A 26509-nucleotide genomic window follows, 5' to 3' on the forward strand; every position below is an offset into this window, starting at 1 on the left:
GTGCCACATGCGCCGTAGCTTCAACGGCACCCAAAAGCGATTGGCCGTGAGGGATCTGCGCATTGGGCGATCGTCCAAACTGTTACAAGCAGAGTGTTAACGGGGAGGAAATGACCAGGGCCAGCCCCTTGGGGCTCAGAATGAAGGGAGCCTCAGTGGCAATGATTGGAATCAGCGGCCAGAACTCAATTTTTGCTCCCTTCGCCTTCTCCTCAATGAAACATCCTGGCCTCTGCCAACCCAAACCTCGGGTGTTAATTTTGACACGCACGGAACTGTGCAATTCATCACAACGATGTAAGTTATTGAAAACGGTTAAATCCGCAATGATTTTAAAGACACCACGACATTCAGTCTTGGTTATATCAAGTCACAATTTAATCGTGGAATTAATCATAAAAAAATAATAGTTTGCAATATTCTTGTTTTCTTTCAAATTCACTACAATATAAAAAAGGGTACATTCTGAATAATTCGAAAACAGTAATGAGCACCCGGATGCTCAAATGACGTACGGTCGAGTGTCCCTCCTTTGCCAGACTGCCACGAGGATACAATTGGCATAGCGATGATGAGAATGGATGACTGTCATTATCACTTGCCCATGCATGCAATTGCCCAGACGCGATGCAAATAGGGTCCGCTTGACGCAGGTTTTTCCATACGCCCGGTCCCCTCAATCAGTAATTACCCCAGCTGGCTCCAACACAGCATAATATGCTTCTCATTAGAAGTGCATATTTCATTCAAGATGATATTTCCACTCTTCACCGTTGAGAGAGACCGTGCGCAGCGAACGATACCCAGGTATCCCTTAGCCCGCTCGAACAGGCAGAAATCCTCAATCTTGCGTTCGGCGATTAACCTAAAGGTTACTCGTTGCCCACCGGCAAAGGCAATGATGACCAGCTGTGCCTCTCTATATTTACCAAATTTATAGCAAGTCCACGTGCCATCAATCAGTGAACAGGCCGTACTAAACGTTTTTTTTGCGAAACGTTTTTTTGTCTTTCCTCCCCTGCCCCCCCCTCCCCCAATCATTGCAAGAGCGCGATCGGTGTCGTGTCATTAGACGAATAATCAATTTCCGAATCTCACAAAGCAGTGCTGCCCCGAGTGATAGAGAAAGGGTGCGAAAGAGATTGATGTAATTCTTTGACAGGACTTCGTCCAAATAAATCGTGCAGGTGGCACTTTTTTTTCTCTTATAGTTTGCACATTATGGGGGGGAGGGGTGTGGAGAGCACGCTGTCCCACACACTCTGCTGCGAGATTGTTTGTCGCTTGAGTAGTCCAACTCATAGCTGTCAACCCATACGGTTCACCCCGTATTCTTGTACAGGGAAATTGAGTTTTCAGGTCCGTACGGCGTATAGCCGTTTCAATACGTGCCTCATTGTTTGTGTTTCTCCCTTGTGATGTGACTTTGTATGAGGTTTATAAGGTCACGGGGTTACCAACAAGGTCTGAATTGGCCTGTTATAAGGTAGGCACTGATAAGGGGTTGACAGGTAAGCCAAACGCTCTTTTAATTTCTAAGATTACGTGGAAAAACAACATTTCCTGCGATGGAAATGTTCGCGCAGTCATCGGTGACCAGGCTGGGGCCGTCATCTCGTTAGACCCCACGATGGCCGCGAAGAGTGGCGACACAACGCCACCTATAAACAGAAAGTGCGAGGAAAACAACAATAACAACATGGCCGGTAAGACCCTTCCCGTCCAATCTGGTTCTTGCCATGACAACCAGCGCTCTTAAGAGCAGACTATGAACTCTTCTGAATCTCCTATCGCCCATCACGTATACCAGTCATGGTTCTCTAGCATCCACACTTCCGTCTCGGCGTCCGCTCAATCACGACATGTCATCATTTAACATCAAGTTGAGATCCTGGTTCAATGACGGGTGGCATAGTACGGTATAACAACAGCTTCTGCTGTACTGCCCTCTGCTGGCAACATAGCCCCATCGGCAACCTAACAACATTAAAGTTGTCACGATTACCATCAACCTATGATATTTAAAAGTGTGTTTCACATTTCACGTTGCGCCCAAAGCACTTGCATTAGGTGAGTTCCCACGTGTGCTATTGACGTGAAAGCAAGAACAAGCCCCACAGCTACTTATTCAAGCGACGCAGCTGAACTTTAGGCATCATTCACTCGATCAACCTGTTTATATGGGTAAAAACACATTCAGACAAACATGCAGACATATCAACCTATCTGATGGAATCTCTTCACGCACTTGCGACGTAGGTATGTGCACGCGATGTCAAAGTTTTGTATCCCCCAAAATGCATTTCCCATGCTGGCAATTTCCTAAACCGCGGCTGTGTTTCAACGGAGCTCCACTCATCGCCACCGACTCTGCGTCTGAGTGGACAAGTCACTGCCAAATTGGTAAGGGGCCCAGACAAAATTTTGCACGAATTGATCGAAAAAACTCACTGCCCATGTCATCGGTACTGAAATCCTGTCTCGCCATAGATCTGGCCGAGAGAATTTGATGCCATGATACAGTGAGGGAAAAAAGTATTTGATCCCCTGCTGATTTTGTTCGTTTGCCTACTGACAAAGAAATGATCAGTCTATAATTTTAATGGTAGGTTTATTTGAACAGTGAGAGACAGAATAACAAAAAATACAGAAAAACGCATGTCAAAAATGTTATAAATTGATTTGCATTTTAATTAGGGAAATAAGTATTTGACCCCCTCTCAAGCAGAAAGATTTCTGGCACCCAGGTGTCTTTTATACAGGTAACGAGCTGAGATTAGGAGCACACTGTTAAATGGAGTGCTCCCAATCTCAGCTTGTTACCTGTATAAAAGACACCTGTCAACAGAAGCAATCAATCAATCAGATTCAAAACTCTCCACCATGGCCAAGACCAAAGAGCTCTCCAAGGATGTCAAGGACAAGATTGTAGACCTACACAGGGCTGGAATGGGCTACAAGATCATTGCCAAGCAGCTTGGTGAGAAGGTGACAACAGTTGGTGCGAGTATTCGCAAATGGAAGAAACACAAAAGAACTGTTAATCTCCCTCGGCCTGGGGCTCCATGCAAGATCTCACCTCGTGGAGTTACAATGATCATGAGAACGGTGAGGAATCAGCTCAGAACTACACGGGAGGATCTTGTCAATGATCTCAAGGCAGCTGGGACCATAATCACCATGAAAACAATTGGTAACACACTACACCGTGAAGGATTGAAATCCTGCAGCGCCCCAAGGCCCTCCTGCTCAAGAAAGCACATATACATGCCCGTCTGAAGTTTGCCAATGAACATCTGAATGAGAGGACAACTGAGTGAAAGTGTTGTGGTCAGATGAGACCAAAATGGAGCTCTTTGGCATCAACTCAACTCGCCGTGTTTGGAGGAGGAGGAATGCTGCCTATGACCGCAAGAACACCATCCTCACCATCAAACATGGAGGTGGAAACATTATGCTTTGGGGGTATTTTTCTGCTAAGGAGACAGGACAACTTCACCGCATCAAAGGGACGATGGACGGGGCCATGTACCATCAACTCTTGGGTGAGAACCTCCTTCCCTCAGCCAGGGCATTGAAAATGGGTCGTGGATGGGTATTCCAGCATGACAATGACCCAAAACACACGGCCAAGGCAACAAAGGAGTGGCTCAAGAAGAAGCACATTAAGGTCCTGGAGTGGCCTAGCCAGTCTCCAAACCTTAATCCCATAGAAAATCTTTGGAGGGAGCTGAAGGTTCGAGTTGCCAAACGTCAGCCTCGAAACTTTAATGACTTGGAGAAGATCTGCAAAGAGGAGTGTGACAAAATCCCTCCTGAGATGTGTGCAAACCTGGTGGCCAACTACAAGAAACGTCTGACCTCTGTGATTGCCAACAAGGGTTTTGTCACCAAGTACTAAGTCATGTTTTGCAGAGGGGTCAAATACTTATTTCCCTCATTAAAATGCAAATCAATTTTTAACATTTTTGACATGCGTTTTTCTGGATTTTTGTTGTTCTGTCTCTCACTGTTCAAATAAACCTACCATTAAAATTATAGACTGATCATTTCTTTGTCAGTGGGCAAACGTACAAAATCAGCAGGGGATCAAATACTTTTTTCCCTCACTGTATATATGTGTGCGATGTTTTTATTCCTATTATCAATGTAGGCCTCGGTTTGTGATAAATACAAATGCGCACGAAACGTGGACATTCGTAAAGGCAATGTAACAAAGTGCAAATTGTGTGCAAAGAGGCACGTAGAGAAATGCTTTAACTTAAGATCACTTTGGCAAAGGGGGCGCGCGTCTTCCTCGGGGCAGACCGAGAGGCGACGTAGTCTAGCTGAAGACGCAAAGTTGACAGTAGACGTTTCGGGTTGGCACATGAAAGGTTTCTCACGGGCAGACATTGACTAAGCAAATACACAAGCAAACCACTCAGCCACCAAACATCGATACGGAAAACGGAATTTGATTACAAACATCTATGCTGTTGAAGAATGGCCTTGGGTAAGCCGTTGCAATTATACTTAGTGGAACTCCGTGCTGTCTGCCCGTTTGTTTTTGAGAGAATTGTGTTCGCGTTCGAAAATCCGCAGAACTGAAATATCCGTGGCATTGTCTTTAGGTACAGAGTAGTTCCTTGCCCATGAACGTGAACAGGACATGCTAGCTCCACAACCAAGAGAATACTTAGTTGCCAGTAATGGCCACTGGGCAGTGTGTGGATGCTGCCATACACTAGTGGTTAGTGCCACTCGACTTGTGTGTACGTTGAACTTCTCTCGCACCGTACGTAGCCAACTGGTTATCACCTCCGATTAACAACGGTTGGCCACGAAAGAAGTTCAACACACGTACATACAACTATGCTCATCGGAGGTTAGCATGGCTGCAGAGGTCGCTGGTTCGATCTTTCGGCTCAAATGCCTCCATCCCTGTTCACCCAGCGGTATAAATGCGTACAACCATGAATGCAATTGATCGGCAGCTCGGCAGCTCGTGCGTGGTGGAGTAAAGTGTGGGAGATGTCTGCCCAGCTTGGAAGAGTAGGCCCAGATATAATTTGGAGAGGGTTGCTAGAGCACACTCTAGCGGAGAGGGCCTTCTGCCAGGAGTGGCGTGAGCAAGCGGTTGTTTGCATGGCTGCACCGTTACCTTCCAATATTAGGAAGCCACTGGAGCTATGCACTTTGAAAAGCAGATAGAAAAAAACTAATTTATTGATAACTTATTTTTGTGTTTAGTTTGTTGTCCTTCCCCCCCCCCCCCCCCCGATTAGCGTGGTTGGCTAAGTATGGTGCAAAAGAAGTTCAACATACAAACACACACACAATAATTCACAATTTAACTGTCCAGTGTCAGCCGGCTCTCTCTATTCTCCAGCAACAATGCTGGGGCTAGAAGCGCACGCAGCTGCCTGCCTGGGCTCTCAGTTAACCAACCCCTCCACCTGCAGGTAGATAGTAATCATAATACTTGCATTTTATACGGCGTGTTTCATGCCAACAGCATCCCACAACGCGCTCTCGCTGGAATCTTCGTCCAGCCGTCGACCGCGCTTGATAGGATTCAACATAAAGGCAGTGAGGCCCATCGATGATCCAGCGCTCGCCGTTCACTCTGGCCACACGCTAACTGGCAGTCAGTCGCCTCCTTATCACTCTTCTGTCACCGCTGCCGTGGTTTTGCTGTTTCCGCGAACTCCACTCATTGATTCCTCCTCGCACGTCGAGGACCCGGTCTAGCAAGACCGACTGTTTTCATCCAAGCCGTGCTGCATTCAACCGCCACACTACCTTGCTCAATTAAAGAGCCGTTTCGATCCTTATATCCGGTACAACTATACTATGCTCCGTAATATAGGTTTTTTTTGGGTCAGATCGCGTAAATGTATAAATGTGTCGTTAAACCCGCCACCACCTGACACAGTTTGTCACGTAAACAGAACGTGCCAATTCGTCACTAGTGTGTTGGAGAGCCAAGCCACAACATTTACAATCTGAGTACGACGTTTCACCAGTAATTACAACTAGGATCATTAGGCGACAGCCAGATTCGTCGCGGGTTTAACGACACATTTATATTTACGCGATTGAACCCCCAATAAAACCTATATTGTGGATGTAATTGGTCGCGAAAGGCTACGTGTTATACTAGTGCTGTTTGTTGTTGGCCCTTCGGGCCTGTGCTCAGCAACAGTGGTATTCAAGGACGACTCAATTATCGTGACGAGCAGCGGGAGAGACCTGAAGCTGGCCAGTGTGAGGACCTCATCGCTGGCGTAATGGATGCTTGGACCTGCTCTGAAAGAAACTGTACTACGCATGGGGAACCTGTAAAGATGAATATGCTCCGGGCAAGATTCAAGCATCTTGTGAGGCCAGAGCATCGTGGTTTGGTCCTGGCTGGGCTCAGCAAACATCCAGTGGACATACCACCCATAACTGTGAGGGCCCTGCACTTGCTCGGGTTGAGTTTAGAATGAGATACACATTTTGCATGGGGGGAAGGCACCACCAACAACAATGACAGCCGTCATTCGCCACTAAGTGGTGGTGGCATCACGGCGCGCTTGTGCCAGGCCGCCGAGGCTATCGCCGTGGAGTGCAGAAGGCTTGCTGACGGGAGGTCACCCGGACAGACCCCGGTGCTGTGGGTTGATTGACTGAGAATGACTGGCGAGGACAGGCTGTTGGGGCAAGTGCTGTTAGCGAGCACCTATGAAGGCCGACACGGCACACGAGGGAGTGGGTGGTCCGCACCACGCCCGGCCGCCTCCATCTCCTTTGTGGCGATGTTTACACACTGCGCCAGGTACTTATTTGAGGCTGAGTCGACCTCGGTGAGGCCCAGGACCGGTTCACATAAACGTCACTGGTGGTGTTGGTGGCCGTGAGCGGGGACCGAACTGGGTCGCTGGGTTCGTAGCACAGCGCAATAACCGCTGCACGGCTGCGGGGGAGGGCACCACTCATACACACCGACGACTCCCAACCTCTCCCAACCTCAATCTTCCCCAGCACAACTTGCCAGTGCGGTGCAGTACTGGTCACGCACCTCTCCGTTTAGCACGGTTGGCTACGTACGGTGCGAAGGAAGTTCAACGTACATTCCTTTCCACCAACGGGAGTGGAGTCTGCCATGTGGTCATCAATCACTTGCAAATCTGACGCAGTCAGCTGGAACGCCAGAATGAAACGTAACGTTTATACCGTGCGAGAGCCCTTCCCATTGGTCGCAGTGGCTCCGTGTTCACGTGGCCTCGGTAGCGGTGTCAGGAGATGGGTCTTCTGCAACATGCCGGGTCCTGCCCTACCCATCGACCAAGCAGGGGACTGCCCTACCAGTCAAGTTAACCGGGCCCTGCCCTACCAGTTGAGCGAACCGGGCGCTGCCCTACCAGTCAAGTTAACCGGGCCCTGCCCTAGCAGTCAATCGAACCGGACCCTGCCCCACCAGTCAAGTGAACCAGGCACTGCCCTACCAGTCGAGTGAACTGGGCCCTACCCTACCAGTTGAGCTAACTAGGCCCTGCTCTACCAGTCGAGCGAACTGGGCACTGCCCTACCAGTCGAGCGAGCCGCGCGGGCTCTGTAAGCCTGGCGTGTGCTGAAGTGAATGCTAAACTGCTACGAGAATGAACTGTGCGCAAAAAGCGTGCGTCAACCCCCTTGACGCAATAAATATGAAAGCAAGGTTTGCCCTCTCTGAGCACAGCTCCCCCCATCAGTCCACACTCCGGAGCCACTGACACGGCACTCATACCACCGGTGCCAGAGACACGGCACTCATACCACCGGTGCCAGAGACACGGGACTCATGCCACCGATGCCACTGACACGGCACTCATGCCACCGATGCCACTGACACGGTTGCCCGACTTGTTGGCCAAACAGCTTGCATTGTCGAAGCGACTCAAAACAGTCAGGGAAGAGTTTCGCCAAAGGAGCTTTTGCCGTCGCAGCGACGAGATGTCATCTCCCTCGCCTGGTATGCAGGAAGTCGTGGGTTTGATCCCAGACCATGTCGATGCCTGCTCTATGTATGGAGCTTGCGTGTTCCCTTCATCCCATGGGAGTCGCGTGAATATTTCTCTGGGTTTACCCACCCCTCCACATTTAGAAAACACGCGTTTAGATTATTTGGCTGCTGCGATACATTGCTACGTGTGATGATGATGACATAAGGCACTTGGATAAGCTATCATCACGCTAATAGCTCAGGTTGAGGCTTTACTTGGTTGAAAAAACAAGGAGGTGGAAACCTCTGCTGCATTTCATTCTTGGGAACTGATTTCTGTGTTCAGCTCTGTTCTTCCCCCCGCACCTCCGATTAGCACCATTGGCTACGTGCGGTGCGAAAGAAGTCCAACGTACATACAGACTCGGGGCGGTACAACCGATGCGACCCCCCCCCCCCCCCCCAGCAGACACGTTTTCAACTCTGGTGGACGGCCACGCGAAATTATCCGTGGGGGCGGACGGTCGATTCGAAGCGGGGTTGCTTTTTCGGGAACGGCGCCGCTTTGTCACACGTGGCGCTTTGAGCGAAAAAGAAATGTCACCGTGATTGGAGCGAGATAGTCGGAGGGGCGGCGGTGCAGGTGGTGATGGCGGCGCGTTTGATTTTTAAACGGGATGTACCGGCCTATGCCGTTGCTGCGTCTTTTTAATTGGAGGGAGAGAAAAAAAATGTCATTGTAATGCGTTTGCAGGCTCGGACGATTATAACCTCATTATGGAGGCGTTTTGAAGCCAAATTGAACTGCTAACCCTAACGACACGAATGCAGATGCTTTATCTCGGCGGCTACTTGATGCAATGGCTCGTACGAGGAATGCACAGCCGTAGTTTATGGGGCCACATTACCTCGAGTTGTTCTTCACAAAGCGTAATTGGCGAGGTTAAATTCGCCGTATTGTTCGTAGATTTCGTTTGAAAGGGAGATGATTTTCTCCATGGCTGGCTGGGTAAGATTCGCGGATTGTTCTTTTTAAATATCAAATAATCACTCACCATTCTCGATGTATTCGGGTGTTCGTTTACGCGTGCCACATCTGGATCACAATCACGCACCACAATGATGAAGAAATGCCGAAAACTGCGCGATGCAGCATGCGGCGAGATGCGTTCTATGGAAATGCCACAGGAGATAGGAAGAGGAGGGGGTTGATGAGAGAGCAATGCGCAAGTTACGGTGGGGGGGGGGGGGGGGAGGGGAATCATAAATGACGTTTGCGGAACGTGGGTACGAAATGTCTCGATAGGGGACAATGGGCGATGTGTCGAGATTAACAATGGGGTGGCGGCCCCAGGGTAGGGAAACGCAACCCGGAGAACTTCCGCTGTGGAGATTGAACCATGAGATTCGATCGAGTGCAGGACCGAGACGCACCGTTGCGTCGCAGGACTGCCAGCGATGCCCGGTGGCTTTGGGGGGGGGCCTTCGTCCAGCAGTGGATAGACCAAAGGTGTCGATGGTATGAATAGCTCTTCCGCCTCGTGGCAATTCACGTCGCGGTGGCCTCAAGAAATCGGTTCCGCTCATCGTAATGATGAGCTGTGCATTAACTCGCCCTTGTTACCGAATGCCCGCCCTCCTTTGTATTTCATTACAATAATTATAATAATTATAGATAATTCTCAGATTACCTAATGGGTTCACAGCCTCTTTGTTTTCCATCTTAATATAATTATTATTTTCATTTAGCTTTGCTCAACCACGTTATGCGGCTGCAGCATCAATTAAATGTCAGGATGTTTTAGCCATATATTTTTTACATGTTTTTTCATCATTATAACAATAGTAATTTATCCAGAGATGATTTAACCTTTCTTCATGCTTACAACTCGACAGCCAAAAGTGCAACCAGGATAAGCAAATACAAATAAATGCACCTTTATAAATTTCAGGTTTATATTTTGGAAAGTGGTGAAAATAAATCATTTAACGGAGACAACCGGAGTGACAGCTCAGCGATCCCTGCCTCACTGCCATCTGCGAATTGTGAAGCAATGGATATTTATTGAATACCAGGGAATAGTGTGCTGAACAGTACGCGTTTGGTGAATGGACAGCAACTGGTGACATTTTGTTAGCAAGGCAGTGCCAGAATCACCGCCAAAGCATGCAAATAATTCAGCGGGAAATTCGTTTTAAAATACACTCGGAGGTTTATCCTAAGGGCATTCCAAAGTATAAATTAAGCATTTAATCAGATTAAAGCTCTACTGCAGAGAAACTGTGAGCTTGAGAAACTGAAATGCAAAGTGACGGCACCTACAATAGATGCAGCATCAGCACTGACACTAACTCTTTCAATTTTATGAACACGCGATACAATTAGAGTGATCCCAATTGATTTTCTCAAATTGAATATAACATTGATTTTTTTTCATTAATAGAAAATAAATTAAGTGTTCAAATATTAATGTGTCCTCGCCGAGCAGAAAATAGACCCATTTAAAAGTCATATGTCGCACAATATTTTTAGATAACCACACTGGATATTGAGCGGTGGCACAGTGGTTAGCGCACCGTTTCATGAACCGGTTCACCAGAGATGTGTTGAGGACTTCCCGGCGACGACTTGAAGGTCAAGGGCTTGCGCCAAAGGTTTATTATAGTTATTAACAATAACACAAGGGTGTAACAACTCCCAGGGGTTAGGGATTCCTAGACCGAGTCCTTCCACACGACCCTACTCTGTCTGGTCCCAGCCCGGCTAGCTCCGGTCTCTCTCTCTCTCTCTCGCGTCGGATCGGGGACTCTGCCAACTCCACCGACCGGAGAGAGAAGCACCTCCAACGGCTTCCACTGGCTTCTCCCCAGACTCACCACTCGCTCCACCTTCACCCTTCTACCATGACCCGTTCCCACAGTGACCCCGCTTTCGTCACGGGGTCCCCCCCCCCCCTAAATACTCGAGGAGACGTGACGTCATTGCCCCACCCAGCACGCATGACGTTCATGTTCCGTCACACGTCATCGCACTGGACGGCACACATGACGTCACGTCCACATTTTTACTCTACTCATGTATGTTGAACTTCTTTCGCACCGTACGTAGACAACCGTGCTAATCGGCGGCGTGGGGGGAAGGGACAACAGACTAAACACAGAAGTCAGTTGTAAAGAAATTAGTTGATTTAAGAGTGCATCGCTCCAGTGGCTTCCTAATATCGGGAAGGAAAGAGCATTCCAGACGGCCGCGGAAGCGCATCTGAAAGCGCCGCGCGATGCGGTGACGGTCGTCTTTGTTCGATGGCCAGCAGCCCAAAAGCCACCGCTGCTGCGATGTGATGACCGGAGTTTTCGCGTGACGATGGTTTACAATCCTTGACGAGATCAGCGAGGTGTCGTTATTCATTTGTGGCAAACACTGTGTGTGTGTGTGTGTAGCGAGTTTGACCTTATGAATAATAACGTACTCGTTATGAGGTCGCACTCAAATCCCCGGCCACGGCTCGTGCGTTTGGCGGATAATACCTGAACCGGCCTTGAGATCCTCCTTACCCGTTGTGATCAACCCGCACGAACCAGCATGGGGAGGCATCGTCATACGCTGCCCCCCCAAGTTTGACACACTGTAGCATACTCGTCGGTTCTTTCGGTAAAGTCACGTAGGTATAAAATAAAATAAATTTAATCACGACGTTTCGGGCGCAACACAAGCATCCGTCATCAGGTGGGACAACCACAGCAGGAAACAATTGCTGAAGTGATTTGATTTATTTTATTTTATACCTTACGTGATTTTACCGAAAGAACCAAAGAGTATGGATCCCTGCAGTCACGGAGACTTCAAATCTAGATTTGACATAGCATTTGAGGTCCTCTTCAAAGCAGCGAATTGACAAATTCCTCAAATGTATGATTTCCAGGCCACTAAAAAATGGCATGGTACATTTATCCACAATTTCCCAAGTTATTGCTTAACAAGTGGCTGATGAAAGGTCAGGAGATGGCCGTACAATAATCGAATTATCAAATCTGTCACCTCTTCACGTGTGTCTGTGTCTTTTCTCCGGGCGTTCTGGTTTCTTGCCACATGCAAAACACTCGTGGAAACTGGCCAAACATCACAGTGCAGAACCCTCTTGCTGCTCAAGAAGTATTGAGACTCATTGGAGCTTACCTGTATGAATACATCAGCATTATTATTATTATTGCTACGGATTTCATTATTTTCATGTTAAAATAAAAGACCCACTTCTTTGGTTCTTTCGGTAAAGTCACATAGAATGAGAATAAAATAATAAATTGATAAAATAAAATAACAATAATATTCTCACGACGTTTCGGTCACAACACAAGCGGCCTTCATCAGGTGAAGGGACGAGACTGTCTGGAGGACAGCGCTGATCCAAAATGTTGTGGCCGAAACGTCGTGAGAATATTATTGTGTTATTTTATTTTATCAATTTATTATTTTATTCTCATTCTACGTGACTTTACCGAAAGAACCAAAGAAGATGAATCCTTGCAGTCACGAAAGCTTTAAATCGAAAAGACCCACTTGTTTAATTTCGGAGACACTGAGTTATAGATGAAACCCACTGTTAAAGTTAGTGTTATAGTGCGATGCGGCACTCAGTAATTATCGCATTCACAGATACCCATAGCCGCGAAAATAACGAGCAGCGCTGAAGCTCACAGAGGCAACTTTAACACTTACGTGCACTCTAAAAATACTCCACATGTCCGACAATACATCCGCAGTTAGAAACGGCGGACGTAATCTAACCACTCCTGGACGAAGGGCCGATCCAAATCCGTTGCGAACGTTCCCACGGTCTCGCAACGCACCCATCGCGGGCCGATTTCGCTGCTCCATCTCCGCAGTGGACGCCTCCCTTTGGCTGCCACTCTGCCATCGCTCTTGACGGGCAGCTACCGCCGCCTTCTCTAGCAACGTGTCCTGCCCAAGCGGCGTCTCTGACTTGCGTTCCTTGTTCCCGTCTCTCGGAGCAAGCGACACGTGCCACCTCTCCCGTGCTTCTTTGTGCGCTTTTCACGGTCTTGTCCATTTCTTTCGTCGAAAAATGATAAGTGTTTCTGAATTCATCAAAAGTGCAACAATTAGCCAAAACAAAAAAAACGCCTGCTTGCAATTAAACCAAGAGACGAGAGAGAGAGAGAGGAGCACGTGGGTTAGAGGGCATTCAGTGGATAAAGACATCATTCAAACTTTGTGGAAAAGCAAGTGGGCTTGGAAAGGACACGTCGCTAGAAGGGATGATGTTGGCCGTACAGGAATTTCCACGGAGTGTCATCCAAGGAATGGGAGGCTAGGTGCATTGCTGCATTGAGGAATAATGAGAGAAGGTGATTGCTTGGGGAGGCCTTTATCCAGCAGTGGATTAACAAAGGGCCGTACATGACTTATTGAAGAATTGTAATTAGACCGTGTGACTGAAATGCCGGAAATATTATTTTTATTCGCATTTTTTTACTGGTTATCTTGAGTGATCTTCAGGAGCACTTTCGAAACGACCACAGCTGAAATTGTGGCGAACACCTGGGACTTTCTTGAACCTCTATACGACGTTGTTTTTTTGGTAATGCCATGGAGGCCACGTGGGGGATTAGAGGGATGAGACACATTCGATACAATCTTTACACAATCAAGTGTGTGAGGCTGCGAGTAGCTTTATCAACCTAGTTCAAACTGACGTCTGTATTCATTAAAAAAAATGGATGATAAATTTACGACCAACCCATAAACATGAGCCAATACTTTATTGTTTGCTTTATTATTTAAAAAAAAATCTCACAAAGAGCTCCAACTTTTTGAATTTAAAGCTTTCGTGACTGCAAGGATTCATCTTCTTTGGTTATTTCGGTAAAGTCACGTAGAATGTGAATAAAATAATAAAATAAACAATAAAATTCTCACGACGTTTCGCTCAAGCGCTGTCTTCTGGACAGTCCTGTTTCTTCACCTGAGGATGGCTACTTGTGTTGTGGCCGAAACGTCGTGAGAATTTTACTGTTTTATTTTATTATTTTATTCTCATTCTACGTTACTTTACCGAAAGAACCAAAGAATAAGCTCCAACTTTGCTGACCTTACTCGACATGGCTTCCCCCTTGAACGATCTATCGTTTTTGTAAAATGGCTAAAAAATTCAGCATTCATAAAATGGCCAAGAACTGAAAAGGCCACACAGGTAAGGCAGCTCAGCTTCATTAGACTGCGCAATGCGTAGCAGAAAAACGAAAATAATTCAATTTCTCAACTAAAAAAATGTTTGACTTTGTCCGCAAGCATTTTACGGTTCGTCAATTGGCAGGTCACCTGTGGTGGGGTAAAGCGTGGGTACTCCCGTCTCTTCCGAGATGTCCGGCCAGTGCGGAAGAGTAGGCCAACTTACCCCCTGGAGGGGCTGAGTTCTCATCAGCAGCGTGAACAAGCAATTGCTGGCCTGCGCCGTTAGACGGTAGCCATAAGCAATGCATTGCAAATGAAGCCCCGTGCAGCGGATGCTAATGCACCTTCCTTCGGATCTCATTTTCAAACGTTGGGATTTCGAGGCAATTCCACGAATAAATAAATAAGCGCGCAATCGCGGCGTACTATAGATACTGACTAACAAGGGACTCGCAATTCGAGGTCACAAGCGCTATCTCTGTTGCTCACAGATAAGAAACATCTGGCCCAAAGGGAGATAATTGACATTTAGCTGTTGCTCAGAAGGAAAAACGCAATCACGGGATTTTCCAAACGTCGCACCCTCCCCCCCAAAAAAGGGGGCACCTTAGCCTGACCGCCACGGCGGACGCGCCGAGGCTAATTTCGATGCCAGACACACGCCGTAGCGCCGTCGCCCTACCACCTGCTAATTCAGCATTCATTAGGCACCGCTGTCTCGTCTGCGCGCTCTAGTAATGTACACCTCGGACGCAGGGAATTGATTGCGTAAACACTGGCTGTAAATATGTTTTGTTAGGGTTCTGATTTCGCTTGGGGTGTTGCCCGCGCACCTTGAGCCGTTCGGATCGGTTGATTCGATAGCTTTCTCGGCTTGCCATTTTTTTTCGGGGCGTGCAATCAGTGGGGATTGAAGTACATTTCGTGAGGATGGCTTTAAGAGTCCACTGCTCATTAAGCATGCGTGTATACTTGTAGCGGGTTTCCATGCTGCTGCACGGTATATATTTTTTTCAGCAATTCCTTTCAGAAGCAGCCACCTTCCAAGTGACTGCAGGGGGTCACGCGAACCCATTATGTACAAAATATATAAATTGGCAAAACATCCATTCTGACACAGCATACATGACTCAATGCCTGTGAAGGTGCAGTTGTAGTGTAAGGGGCTAAAGGCGCAGCCCTGCAATTTCTTGCTCACGTCATTGCCGGCTGAAGGGCCTCAACTCGAGGGAGTGTTTAGACCTACTCTTGCACGCTGGATTCAAGTTTCATTTATTAGGTATAGCCCTGTGAGCCATGCGGCTCTTAAGTCGGGTGCAACCGCAACAAACAACATTTGAACACAGAACATCTTAAAGCGACAACGCGTAACAGAAACATCCTGGAATAAACCAACAAATATTCCACGCAAAAAACATGTTAAAACGCTGTGTGCAAAAATCACAATGTGGTGCAAGCCAATAACAACAACCATAAGACAATTTAGATTAACCATATATTTTCGAATAACCAAAATAAAGCTATATAAACAATGTAACAACAGTTATCATAGGAACTGCGATTTTAAATTTAACAAACAGGTCCCTGCAGGGTGGGCTGGTAGGACAAGTCTCTGCACTGTCTATTGCTGATTTTACACCCAACAGCACGAGATTTCACTTCGTTAAAGTATTGAAAGGGGACGGAGGGACGGACACATTAATCTATTGCAGGCTGTTACACTCAGTTTACAACTTCGTTCCTATCAGTATAAACGATATACATAACACGTACGACAAAAAAACTGCAGCCATAGCTGGCAGCACGACACTCCCAGTGTATGATGTGTGAGTAAGCGCATGATGAGCGAGTTAGTGCATGATGTGTGAGTGAGTCAGTGCATGGTGTGAGTGAGTCAGTGTATGATGTGTGAGTGAGTAAGCGCATGATGAGCGAGTCAGTGCATGATGTGTGAGTGAGTCAGTGTATGATGTGTGAGTGAGTAAGCGCATGATGAGCGAGTCAGTGCATATTGTGCGAGTGAGCCAGCACACAATGAGTGAACCTGTGTATGATGAGTGAATGAGTCAGTGGTTGTGCGAGTGTATGATGTGTGAGTGAGTAAGCGCATGATGAGCGAGTCAGTGCATGATGTTGGAGTGAGTCAGTGCATGGTGTGAGTGAGTCAGTGTATGGTGTGTGAGTGAGTCAGTGTATGATGTGTGAGTGAGTCAGTGTATGATGTGTGAGTGAGTCAGTGTATGGTGTGTGAGTGAGTCAGTGTATGATGTGTGAGTGAGTCAGTGCATGATGTGTGAGTGAGTCAGTGTATGATGTGTGAGTGAGTCGGTGCATGATGTGTGAGTGAGTCAGTGTATGATGTGTGAGTGAGTCAGTGTATGATGTGTGAGTGAGTCAGTGCATTATGTGTGAGTGAGTCAGTGCATGATGTGTGAGTGAGTCAGTGTATGATGTGTGAGTGAGTCAGTGCATGATGTGTGAGTGAGTCAGTGCATGATGTGTGAGTGAGTCAGTGTATAATGTGTGAGTGAGTCAGTGCATGATGTGTGAGTTAGTGCATGATGTGTGAGTGAGTCAGTGCATGATGTGTGAGTGAGTCAGTGCATAATGTGTGAGTGAGTCAGTGCATGATGTGTGAGTGAGTCAGTGCATGATGTGTGAGTGAGTCAGTGTATGATGTGTGAGTGAGTCAGTGCATGATGTGTGAGTGAGTCAGTGTATGATGTGTGAGTGAGTCAGTGCATGATGTGTGAGTGAGTCAGTGCATGATGTGTGAGTGAGTCAGTGCATGATGTGTGAGTGAGTCAGTGTATGATGTGTGAGTGAGTCAGTGCATGATGTGTGAGTGAGTCAGTGCATGATGTGTGAGTGAGTCAGTGTATAATGTGTGAGTGAGTCAGTGCATGATGTGTGAGTTAGTGCATGATGTGTGAGTGAGTCAGTGCATGATGTGTGAGTGAGTCAGTGCATAATGTGTGAGTGAGTCAGTGCATGATGTGTGAGTGAGTCAGTGCATGATGTGTGAGTGAGTCAGTGTATGATGTGTGAGTGAGTCAGTGCATGATGTGTGAGTGAGTCAGTGTATGATGTGTGAGTGAGTCAGTGCATGATGTGTGAGTGAGTCAGTGCATGATGTGTGAGTGAGTCAGTGCATGATGTGTGAGTGAGTCAGTGCATGATGTGTGAGTGAGTCAGTGCATGATGTGTGAGTGAGTCAGTGCATGATGTGTGAGTGAGTCAGTGCATGATGTGTGAGTGAGTCAGTGTATAATGTGTGAGTGAGTCAGTGCATGATGTGTGAGTGAGTCAGTGCATGATGTGTGAGTGAGTCAGTGCATGATGTGTGAGTCAGTGTATGATGTGTGAGTGAGTCAGTGCATGATGTGTGAGTGAGTCAGTGTATGATGTGTGAGTGAGTCAGTGCATGATGTGTGAGTGAGTCAGTGCATGATGTGTGAGTGAGTCAGTGCATGATGTGTGAGTGAGTCAGTGCATGATGTGTGAGTGAGTCAGTGCATGATGTGTGAGTGAGTCAGTGCATGATGTGTGAGTGAGTCAGTGCATGATGTGTGAGTGAGTCAGTGTATGATGTGTGAGTGAGTCAGTGTATGATGTGTGAGTGAGTCAGTGTCGGCTCCTTCTGCTCGCGCCGTCGCCTTCCCCCCCGGCTCTGTCGCCCCCCCCCCTCGGCTCCGTCGGGTTGAGAGTAACCACTCTTTACCCCACCACATACGATCTACCGGGCAACTCACTGTGGTTGTACCCATTTCTGGGTGGGGAAATGTAAGAATGGTGGGCATTGTTTTGACGGCCGCGCGTGCCTGGAGATCGAACCTGCGATCTATGAATCGCGAGTCCAGTGTGCCAACCATCATGTATGTTTGCATGTTGAACTTCTTTCACACAGAAACGTAACCAACCGTGCTCATCGGAGGTGCGTGGGGAAGGAGAACAAACTAAACACAAAAAGCAGTTCTAAAGAAATGAGTTTGCAATCCAGTGCATAGCTCCAGTGGCTTCCTAATGTGTTATGATTGCAGCAGCATTCCTCCTCCAAATGCATTGCATCGCAATCTCATTAATTTATGTTAATTGATGCATCGTTACTCCCCTAGTTTGTACGACATTTTGTTCCACATGAATGTTTTATTGTTGTCGTAATGAAGTTGTGCCAATGAAATATTTACGCGGTGTAATTGAGGTCCGTTGCAGTTATATTACTCTCGAGATGTGAATTAGACAAAAGCCAGTTTACCCACATTTTCAAGATGGATATATCTTGCCGCATTTTACTAGACACTACCATTTTTTTTTGGGGGGGGGGGGGGCAGGGAGGAGGGGGGGGGAGTATAAAATAAATAAATAAAACCTCCTTTTATTTTTGGAAGACTTCAACAATTTAATTTTCAGAAGCGACCTACCCAAGAAGGGAAGCTCAACGAAGTGGCTTGTCACGTGGGAATGTATAGCAACAGCCAAATGATATGAACGCACGTTTCTAAATGCGGAAGGAAAAATCCACGCGACCACGGGGGTAGAAAATGCAAACTACAAATATACAGCAGGGGTCAGGGTCGGAAACAATCCCACGACCTCCTGTATAACAGGCCAGGGAGTTAACATATTTTCAGAGGTTTCAATTTGACGTAGGAAGCAATAGCTGAGGATATTTTGGATGACAGGTTTCGATGAACAATGAATCTTTTCGCTCGCGACTTTTGTTTCGTTTGACCGCCAGCGCACAGCGCGACGTCGCATTGCGTTATGAAGCAGGGCTGCCCTTTCTAATAATCCGGGGATACTTTAGCCACACACGTGATGTGTACCGGGGGGGGGGGGGGACACTGTCATCCATACTCATGGCACATTGGAGTGGAGGTAATGATGTGCATTGTCGATTTTGGGGCGCGGCGGGGGGGGGGGTGGGCGAGATGAACGTTCGTACGTTAAACTTCTTTCGCACCGCACCTAGCCCAGCCGTGCTAGTCGGAGAGTGCGGAGGGGGGAAGGAGCAACAAACTAAACAAAGAATGGTGTGCCGGTAAATGCCAGAACGCGGAGCGCGTAAGGAGACTTGACGGCCAAATTTTGAAAACAATTTGCAAGCGATCATTCCTCAATATTATTACGGCGAGCGGCCGCACCGGCCGTGGGAGACGCGCTGCTACCCTGCAGCGTGCTGCTCATCGCTCTGGGAATCACAGGAGCGTTCGTCGCTCGTGCGACGCAGTTTAGGGGGCTGTTGCCCAAAGTCATTCTGTGCGCCGTTGAATGTTTTGTGTCACCCGCACTGCGTGCGACCACCATACCCGCAGGTGCGGAACGGTGCGGGGTGGCCAAGCACCACCGATTAGCACAGTTGGCTACGTACGGTGCGAAATAAGTTCGACGTACATAAATAAACCATGCCTGGCTATCATTGTACCACCACTGCAGATGCTTACGAACCACACCAGCTATTCTTTTGAGGATGTTTCGACCTCGGCGGAAGCCCAGGACATGTTTCCCATAATCACCACCGATGGTATACGTGATGCACAAATGGGAAATTTAAAACTCTCCAGTCTGCTACTGTGGGCATCCAGAGCAGACCATACAACGTATAACGACGCATTGACAGATCCACAAACACGAATGCGATGCACATCCGCTGCTCCTGACACGGTTGTCCGGCTTGACCACCGGAATGTGAAATTGTGGCTGATGCTCTGCATCTACATCAGCCGGACGACAGAAGGGCACCGATGGTAGCCGTGGCAGGGGATTGAACTTGGGCCGCCGGGTTTCGTAGCACGGTACATGACTGCTCATCACACGTGATCCACACACACACACGTGATCCACACACACACACATGATCCACACACACACACACGTGATCCACACACACACGTGATCCACACACACGTGATCCACACACACACACACGTGATCCACACACACACACGAGCTTAGACAGTCGATGCACCCTCATTGTGGTATTCTGCAACAACAACGACCGTTAGCATGGACCTGCTATGGCTTGGTTGGCACACATTGGGGTGGTGTAGCTACCAGCACCTTCGATGAGCATGGTTGGCTACGTACGGCGTGAAAGAAGTTCGTCATGCGTGCTTTACTTGTTGACTGTTACCTTACTGAGAGTCAAAGTGTTCTACCGTTCGACCACCGCTCGGCTCCCCCCTCTCTCTCCGCCTCTTCCCTCGCGCCGCTCAACGTTGAAATTCCCCCCCATCGTCTATTCTCCCAAGTTCTTGCAACTTTGCTTAATAATAATAATTTTAAAACGATCAATGCTTATCTCTTTCTGCTTTCAGTAGCGCTGTTTTGTCACTGCTGCTTGGGGTTTTGGGTATTTTGAGCCTGTAACAACAACAAAATATTGTACGCCTTTGGATTAGTCACGCGCGTTTGTCAAAATTGCTTTCTCGTTCCGCTGCTGGACGCGGGCCTACCTACGCACGCCGTGCTGGTCGTGGGGATTGTTTGACCATACTTCGCCACGCTGGTCCGTCGTTGTTTCAAGCGGAAACGCATGAGTATTTCTAGATATTCATAATAAAGGTTTTTGGGTTAGATCGCGTTGTTTATAAATGTGTCGTAACCCTCCACCACCCGACACGGCCAATCAGCAAAACAAAAGTGTCACGTTGACAAAAGACAAATAATTCACTACTTTAGCCCACTGGTGTGTTGAAGAGTGAATCCACAACATTTACAGTTTGAGTACGACGTTTCGCTGGTAAATACATCCAGCATCATCGGGCAATTCGCCAGAATGGTAAAGCCCTCACTTGCTCCCGGTCTTAAATAGAGCAGCAGGGTTATGTCATCATTTAACTAGATATGACAAATTCTTAGCTCTTTCGGTAAAGCCACGTTGAAGGGAAACAATAAAATATATATAAAACAATAAAAATTCTCACGACGTTTCGACCATAACACAAACGGTCGTCATCAGGTGTGTCGGTTTGCATTAATTAATTTATTTTTAAACGGTGTATTTATTTATAAAAAACGTCAGCGCCACGCGCAGCGATTTGGCAGTTTATTTAGAAGGACTAGTCCATCTATGTTCTGAAAAGAGGAGGGGGGAGACGAAAAATTAATGTATGCTGTCTGAAAGCCACCGTAAGCGTGAACAATCAATTAAGACCTGAAATGGTTTATCAAATCTTTCCAATGATTGCTAAGCCAGAATCCATCTTCTCGGTTGAAATTGTCTTTACCGAAGGAGCTAAGAATATGAATTACTGCAGTCACGAAAGCTTGAAATCTAAATTTTAGATATGACAAAATTAACAGACGCAAGCAACTAATATTGCACCGTCAGAGCACTGTGTTGCATTTTTGGCATTGTAAATGCGGTGTAAGATACTAAAGTAAAATATTCACGTAATTTTTTTTTCATGAGCAGAGAAGGTAAAAAAATGTTCTAAAATTAAAAGACGCATTCATCAAAACGTTGTGCGATTAATCACACGGACGTAAGGTATCTGGAGCCAATCGATACATTACGAATCTTGTAATACTGTGGATTTTTTTGTTTGTTTAAACCCGCTCCTGTAAAAAAAACACACGAGCTGATTGAATCGGCTCATGCCAATCAGCTAAATTTACACGCGGAGTTGACCTGGTCTCGGCTTGGAGCCAGGACAGGACGGTGGCTAAAACACAAGCGGCACACGACCACTGCCGAACTCAAAGTGGTGACCAACACGGGGGGACTTTATCCTTGAGGTGACCGTTCAAAGAAATGAGATGCAGCCGTCGCGCGAAAATACAATCTCAGGTCGCATTCCCCATCTGCCTTTACCATTGCGGAGATTTGGACGCTCACGTCTTTGCCAAAAGGGAAACGGACATCAAATGCGGTGAAAGGTGCAGCCCTGCAAATTGCGGGTGGAAAGAGGCCGTCAGACTCTAGGGATCCTCTACAGAGGTGCCTTCTCTAGAGGAGATTTGTTGTTTTTTTTTCCATTGGCCTACTCTTCCACGCTGGCCAAGCCACCTGGGAAGAGGTGGGAGTTCCCCATGCTTTGCGCGGCCTGCCGACCGACCGTCCGACCGACCGACCGCGCTGCAACCATTCACGCCGCTGGGTCGACCGAGGCGGTGGGAGCTAAGAAACTGCCGCGCCTTTTGGGAGATTGAATCGAACCGGGCGACCTCTGGATCGCGGTTCCGGTATGGCTAACCACTGCGCCGCGGCGGCTTCACGTGACTGCGACGAAACAGGGAACTTTATGCTTGAGTTAACAAAGATATAAGCACCAACAATCGCGCAAAAAATGCAATCTTGAGTCACAGATTCCCATCTCCTTTCCCGTCGCGGAGATTTAGGTGGCTGCACGTTGCTGAAGGGAACGGACTTGCCTGTTCTACTTATATATTTATTTGAGAACCCATTTTGCTATTCTCACCTGTCAGTGACCCTGGGACTTCGCACAACTGCACAGGAAATTAGATGGTGTGCCTTTGTTGAATATTCCATAGGCCCAAAAAATAAGGTGTTTTTTTCAGAAAATAATATTACCGTATTGCACCGAACCATGTGCTATAGACTCGTCCTTGCTCCCAAGATCCGCTGGTCGACCGGCGGTGTACAGTGAGGGAAAAAAGTATTTGATCCCCTGCTGATTTTGTACGTTTGCCCACTGACAAAGACATGATCTGTCTATAATTTTAATGGTAGGTTTATTTGAACAGTGAGAGACAGAATAACAACAACAAAATCCAGAAAAACGCATGTCAAAAATGTTATAAATTGATTTGCATTTTAATGAGGGAAATAAGTATTTGACCCCCTCTCAATCAGAAATATTTCTGGCCCATTCCAGCCTTGTGTAGGTCTACAATTTTGTCCCTGACATCCTTGGAGAGCTCTTTGGTCTTGGCCATGGTGGAGAGTTTGGAATCTGATTGATTGATTGCTTCTGTGGACAGGTGCCTTTTATACAGGTAACAAGCTGAGATTAGGAGCACTCCCTTTAAGAGTGTGCTCCTAATCTCAGCTCGTTACCTGTATAAAAGACACCTGGCAGCCAGAAATCTGTCTTGATTGAGAGGGGGTCAAATACTTATTTCCCTCATTAAAATGCAAATCAATTTATAACATTTTTGACATGCGTTTTTCTGGATTTTTTTTGTTATTCTGTCTCTCACTGTTCAAATAAACCTACCATTAAAATTATAGACTGATCATTTCTTTGTCAGTGGGCAAACGTACAAAATCAGCAGGGGATCAAATACTTTTTTCCCTCACTGTACGACGTTTTAGCCTCAGGGATGACTCCCTCCACAAGCGACTCCACCCAGTCGCCCTCCCCCCCCCTGTGCTTTTAAGTCTCTCCCAAAAAACTAAACGCCGGGCTCCCCCCCCCCCCTTCATCACGAGATGTTAACTCCTTCGCTTGGTGTGCAGGAGGTCGTGGGATCTATCCCGACCGTGAATCCTGTATATTTTGGAGTTTGCGTGATTCTCTCCCCGTGGTCACGTGGATTTTTCTCCTGGTCCTCCGGTTTTTCCCTCCACATTTATAAAAGTGCATTTTGAGTATTTGACCGCTATACATTTCCACATGATGAGCCACTTCGTTGAGCTTTCTTTTGTGGCCAGGTCGCTTCTGAAAAACAGCTATATAGCTCAAATCAACAAAGATCCTACCAATCGCCTGGCTACAAAAAAACAACAATATCATCACTAATTCGACGTCTCTAATCCAACCAATCGAGCAGCTCTCCCTAAAACCTTCGGCTGCTAGACCACCCAGATTCTATGGTCTTCCAAAAATCCATAAAGAAGGTACTCTACTTCGTCCCATCGTTTCCACCATCAACTCAACCACCTACAAACTGGCCCGATTTCTGTCTGAGACCTTGCGTCCATTCACTCGCAAGACTACCTCAGCAGTACTTAACACAGCTCACTTGCGTTGCGTTCGAAACGTCGTGATTGATTTTATTTCTACCCACGTGACTTTACCGAAAGAACCAGAGTATAGCTCAGTGGGCCTTGCCTGCTAGAATAAAAATAGTTGCAATAGCTTCCGTTCTCTTCTTTCCTTGTTCAACTCTCCCGTTCCTCTTCAATACATTATTTGCTCTCTGAGATGTCCGTCATGTCATGAGTGCATCGTAAATATAAGCTGTTGTTGTTGAATGAGTGAGTAGGTGGGTGGGTGGGTGAGTGGTTGAGTGCGTCAGTGGGTGACTGAGTGGGTGAGCGAATGGATGAGTGTGTTCTTTACGTGTATATGTGTGTTGACCTTCTTTAGCAACCTACGTAGCCAGCCGTGCTAATCGGAGGTGCGGCGGAAAGACAACAAACTAAACACAAAAAACAATCCCTACCCTTCATAGTTCTCTCCCGTTCCCCTACTGCTCTTCGCATGTCATTCCGCGCTCCGGTACGCTCGTTTACGTCACGGGCGCGTTACTAACGTAGTTTGTTGTCATCGTCGTCATCGTCGTCATCGTTGTTGTTGTTGTTGTCGTGACGCGTGCAGGGACGATGGTGCGAGAATGAAGGCGCGCGGTCGCCGTCGGGAAGGATGCGTCGGCGTCCGTTTGACCTCCTCTGCTGGCTGCTGCTGGGGCCCTGGATCGCCGAGCCCTGGCTGGCCTTGCCATCGCAGGCCATCGGACCTGGCCCAGCCTCCAGAATTTTGCATTCCCTCTCTCAGCAGCAGCAGCAGCAGCCAAAGCAGCTGCAGCAGGTGTCGCAACAGCAGCAACAGCAGCAGCAGCAGTTGAGAGGTGGCGGCACGGAGCCTCTATCATGGCTCCTGGCTGAGAGAGGGCCGTTCCACCACGCTCCGGAATATTCCTACTTCAGCGACTGCTACCGCCAGGGTTTCACCACCCGCTACCGCATACACAGGTGGGCAACGCGGCAGCCCGGGGCTTCGACGATAGAAGCGACTTGGCCACGAAATGATAGCGCAACGAAGTGGCTTATCGGGTGGAAATTTATGGGAGGCAAATACTCTAAAACGCTTGTTTCTTAATGTGGAGGGAAAAAACCAGAGGACTCGGAGAAAAAAATCCATGCGACCACGGGGAGAACACGCAAACTCCAAATATGTAGGCGTCGGGGTCGGGATCGAACCCACGACCTCCTGTATACCTGGCGAGGTAGTTAACATCTCCTAGCCACCGAGGGTGCCCCATGACAGACCGCCACGGCAATGGGGGGAGCGGGAGGTCTTAATCTGGCTGTGCCTTGATGTCCGGCTGTGAATGATGGTTGTTGTTTCTTATTATTATCATTGTTTTCCATTCAAGGGGCCAATGCCGTGACCTCGCGCCACCAGCGTGCAGATCTTGGCAAGGCGCGGGACGCATGGGGGGATGGTGATTGGGGGTAGGGGCTGGGAGCGACACGTGTCGCCAACTAAGACTTGCACTTACGCCGATGAGGGCGCAATTTAATTTGAGGGACAACATTTCACTATTAAATTTTGATAAAATGTAACTGCAAGGTTTTGAGACTTTGAACTTTTGCAGCGTAATCTCTGCAAGTTATTTGCCGCGTAATGAATTGCGGCACGTGACCTGGGCACACAGTGCCTAGTTTTTTTTCTTTTTCGAAGTTAACGTGAGCGTGTGTGGCTCTTTGTCAATCCGCTGCTCGATGAAGGCCTCTATACGGCCCCGTCGGTCACGGGGGCTTGTTTGACCATACTTCACCACGCTTGTTAGTTCGGGTTTGGTAAAAGCGCAAGGTGAGGGCAACGGTTTTCAGATGTTGCTCGCCAATGGTGACATCAATTATGGACGGAATTTGAAGTCGGGATCAGAATCAGAATATTTATTTATACTGGAGGAATCCGATGAGCTATGAAGCTCCTTTTCACAGATGTCTAGTAGGGGCAGGTAAGGACGTTTCAACAACAAACAGGAAAAAAAAAACATGATAGTAGTGCATAGTTCATGAAAGGTAAACAAATCACCCATACACATACAAAGCCCACTGAGGTATTAACTTATTTTTCAGAGGCGATCTGGTCACAAATGATAGCTCAACAAACAAAGTGGCCCACCATTTGGACATTTATAGCACCAAAGTAATCTAATAAACTCAATGCATGTCTCTAAATGTGGAGGGAAAAACCGGAGGACCCAAAGAAAAAAAATCCACGCTACCACGGGGAGAACATGTAAACACCAAATATAGAACAGGCATCGGAGTCGTGATCGAACCCCCAACCTCCTGAATACCAGGCGAGGAAGAAAACATCTCATCACCGTGGGATGCCGGGTTCATAGCTTGGTGCACTGACCCGTGCTTCCACCACTGCATCCCGTGTGTATAAGTTTCATGGGATTGCTGGAAGCATGCTATCTGATGAATATCAAGACATTAA

The 26509-nt window shown here is 47.5% G+C and overlaps 1 protein-coding gene across 2 annotated transcripts in view; it reads left to right on the top strand.

The window, feature by feature from the left end:
* The window catches only part of LOC116953185 (BMP/retinoic acid-inducible neural-specific protein 1-like), a 115553-nt gene that overhangs the window by 23859 nt on the left and 65185 nt on the right, over positions 1–26509 (top strand). Inside the window, exons 2-3 of one of the 2 annotated variants that reach the window (XM_076074842.1) lie at positions 22149–22328; positions 24650–25023. In XM_076074842.1, the coding sequence (XP_075930957.1) occupies positions 24695–25023 (329 nt within the window). In that variant the 5' untranslated portion in view covers positions 22149–22328; positions 24650–24694. The remainder of the gene's footprint in view (positions 1–22148; positions 22329–24649; positions 25024–26509) is intronic. The other variant, XM_076074841.1, reaches the window with a different exon arrangement.

This window comes from Petromyzon marinus, chromosome 50 (genome assembly GCF_048934315.1).
Source record: "Petromyzon marinus isolate PM22_M1 ecotype Great Lakes invasive population chromosome 50, UKy_Petmar_22M1.pri1.0, whole genome shotgun sequence".
NCBI classification, from domain to species: Eukaryota; Metazoa; Chordata; class Hyperoartia; order Petromyzontiformes; family Petromyzontidae; genus Petromyzon; species Petromyzon marinus.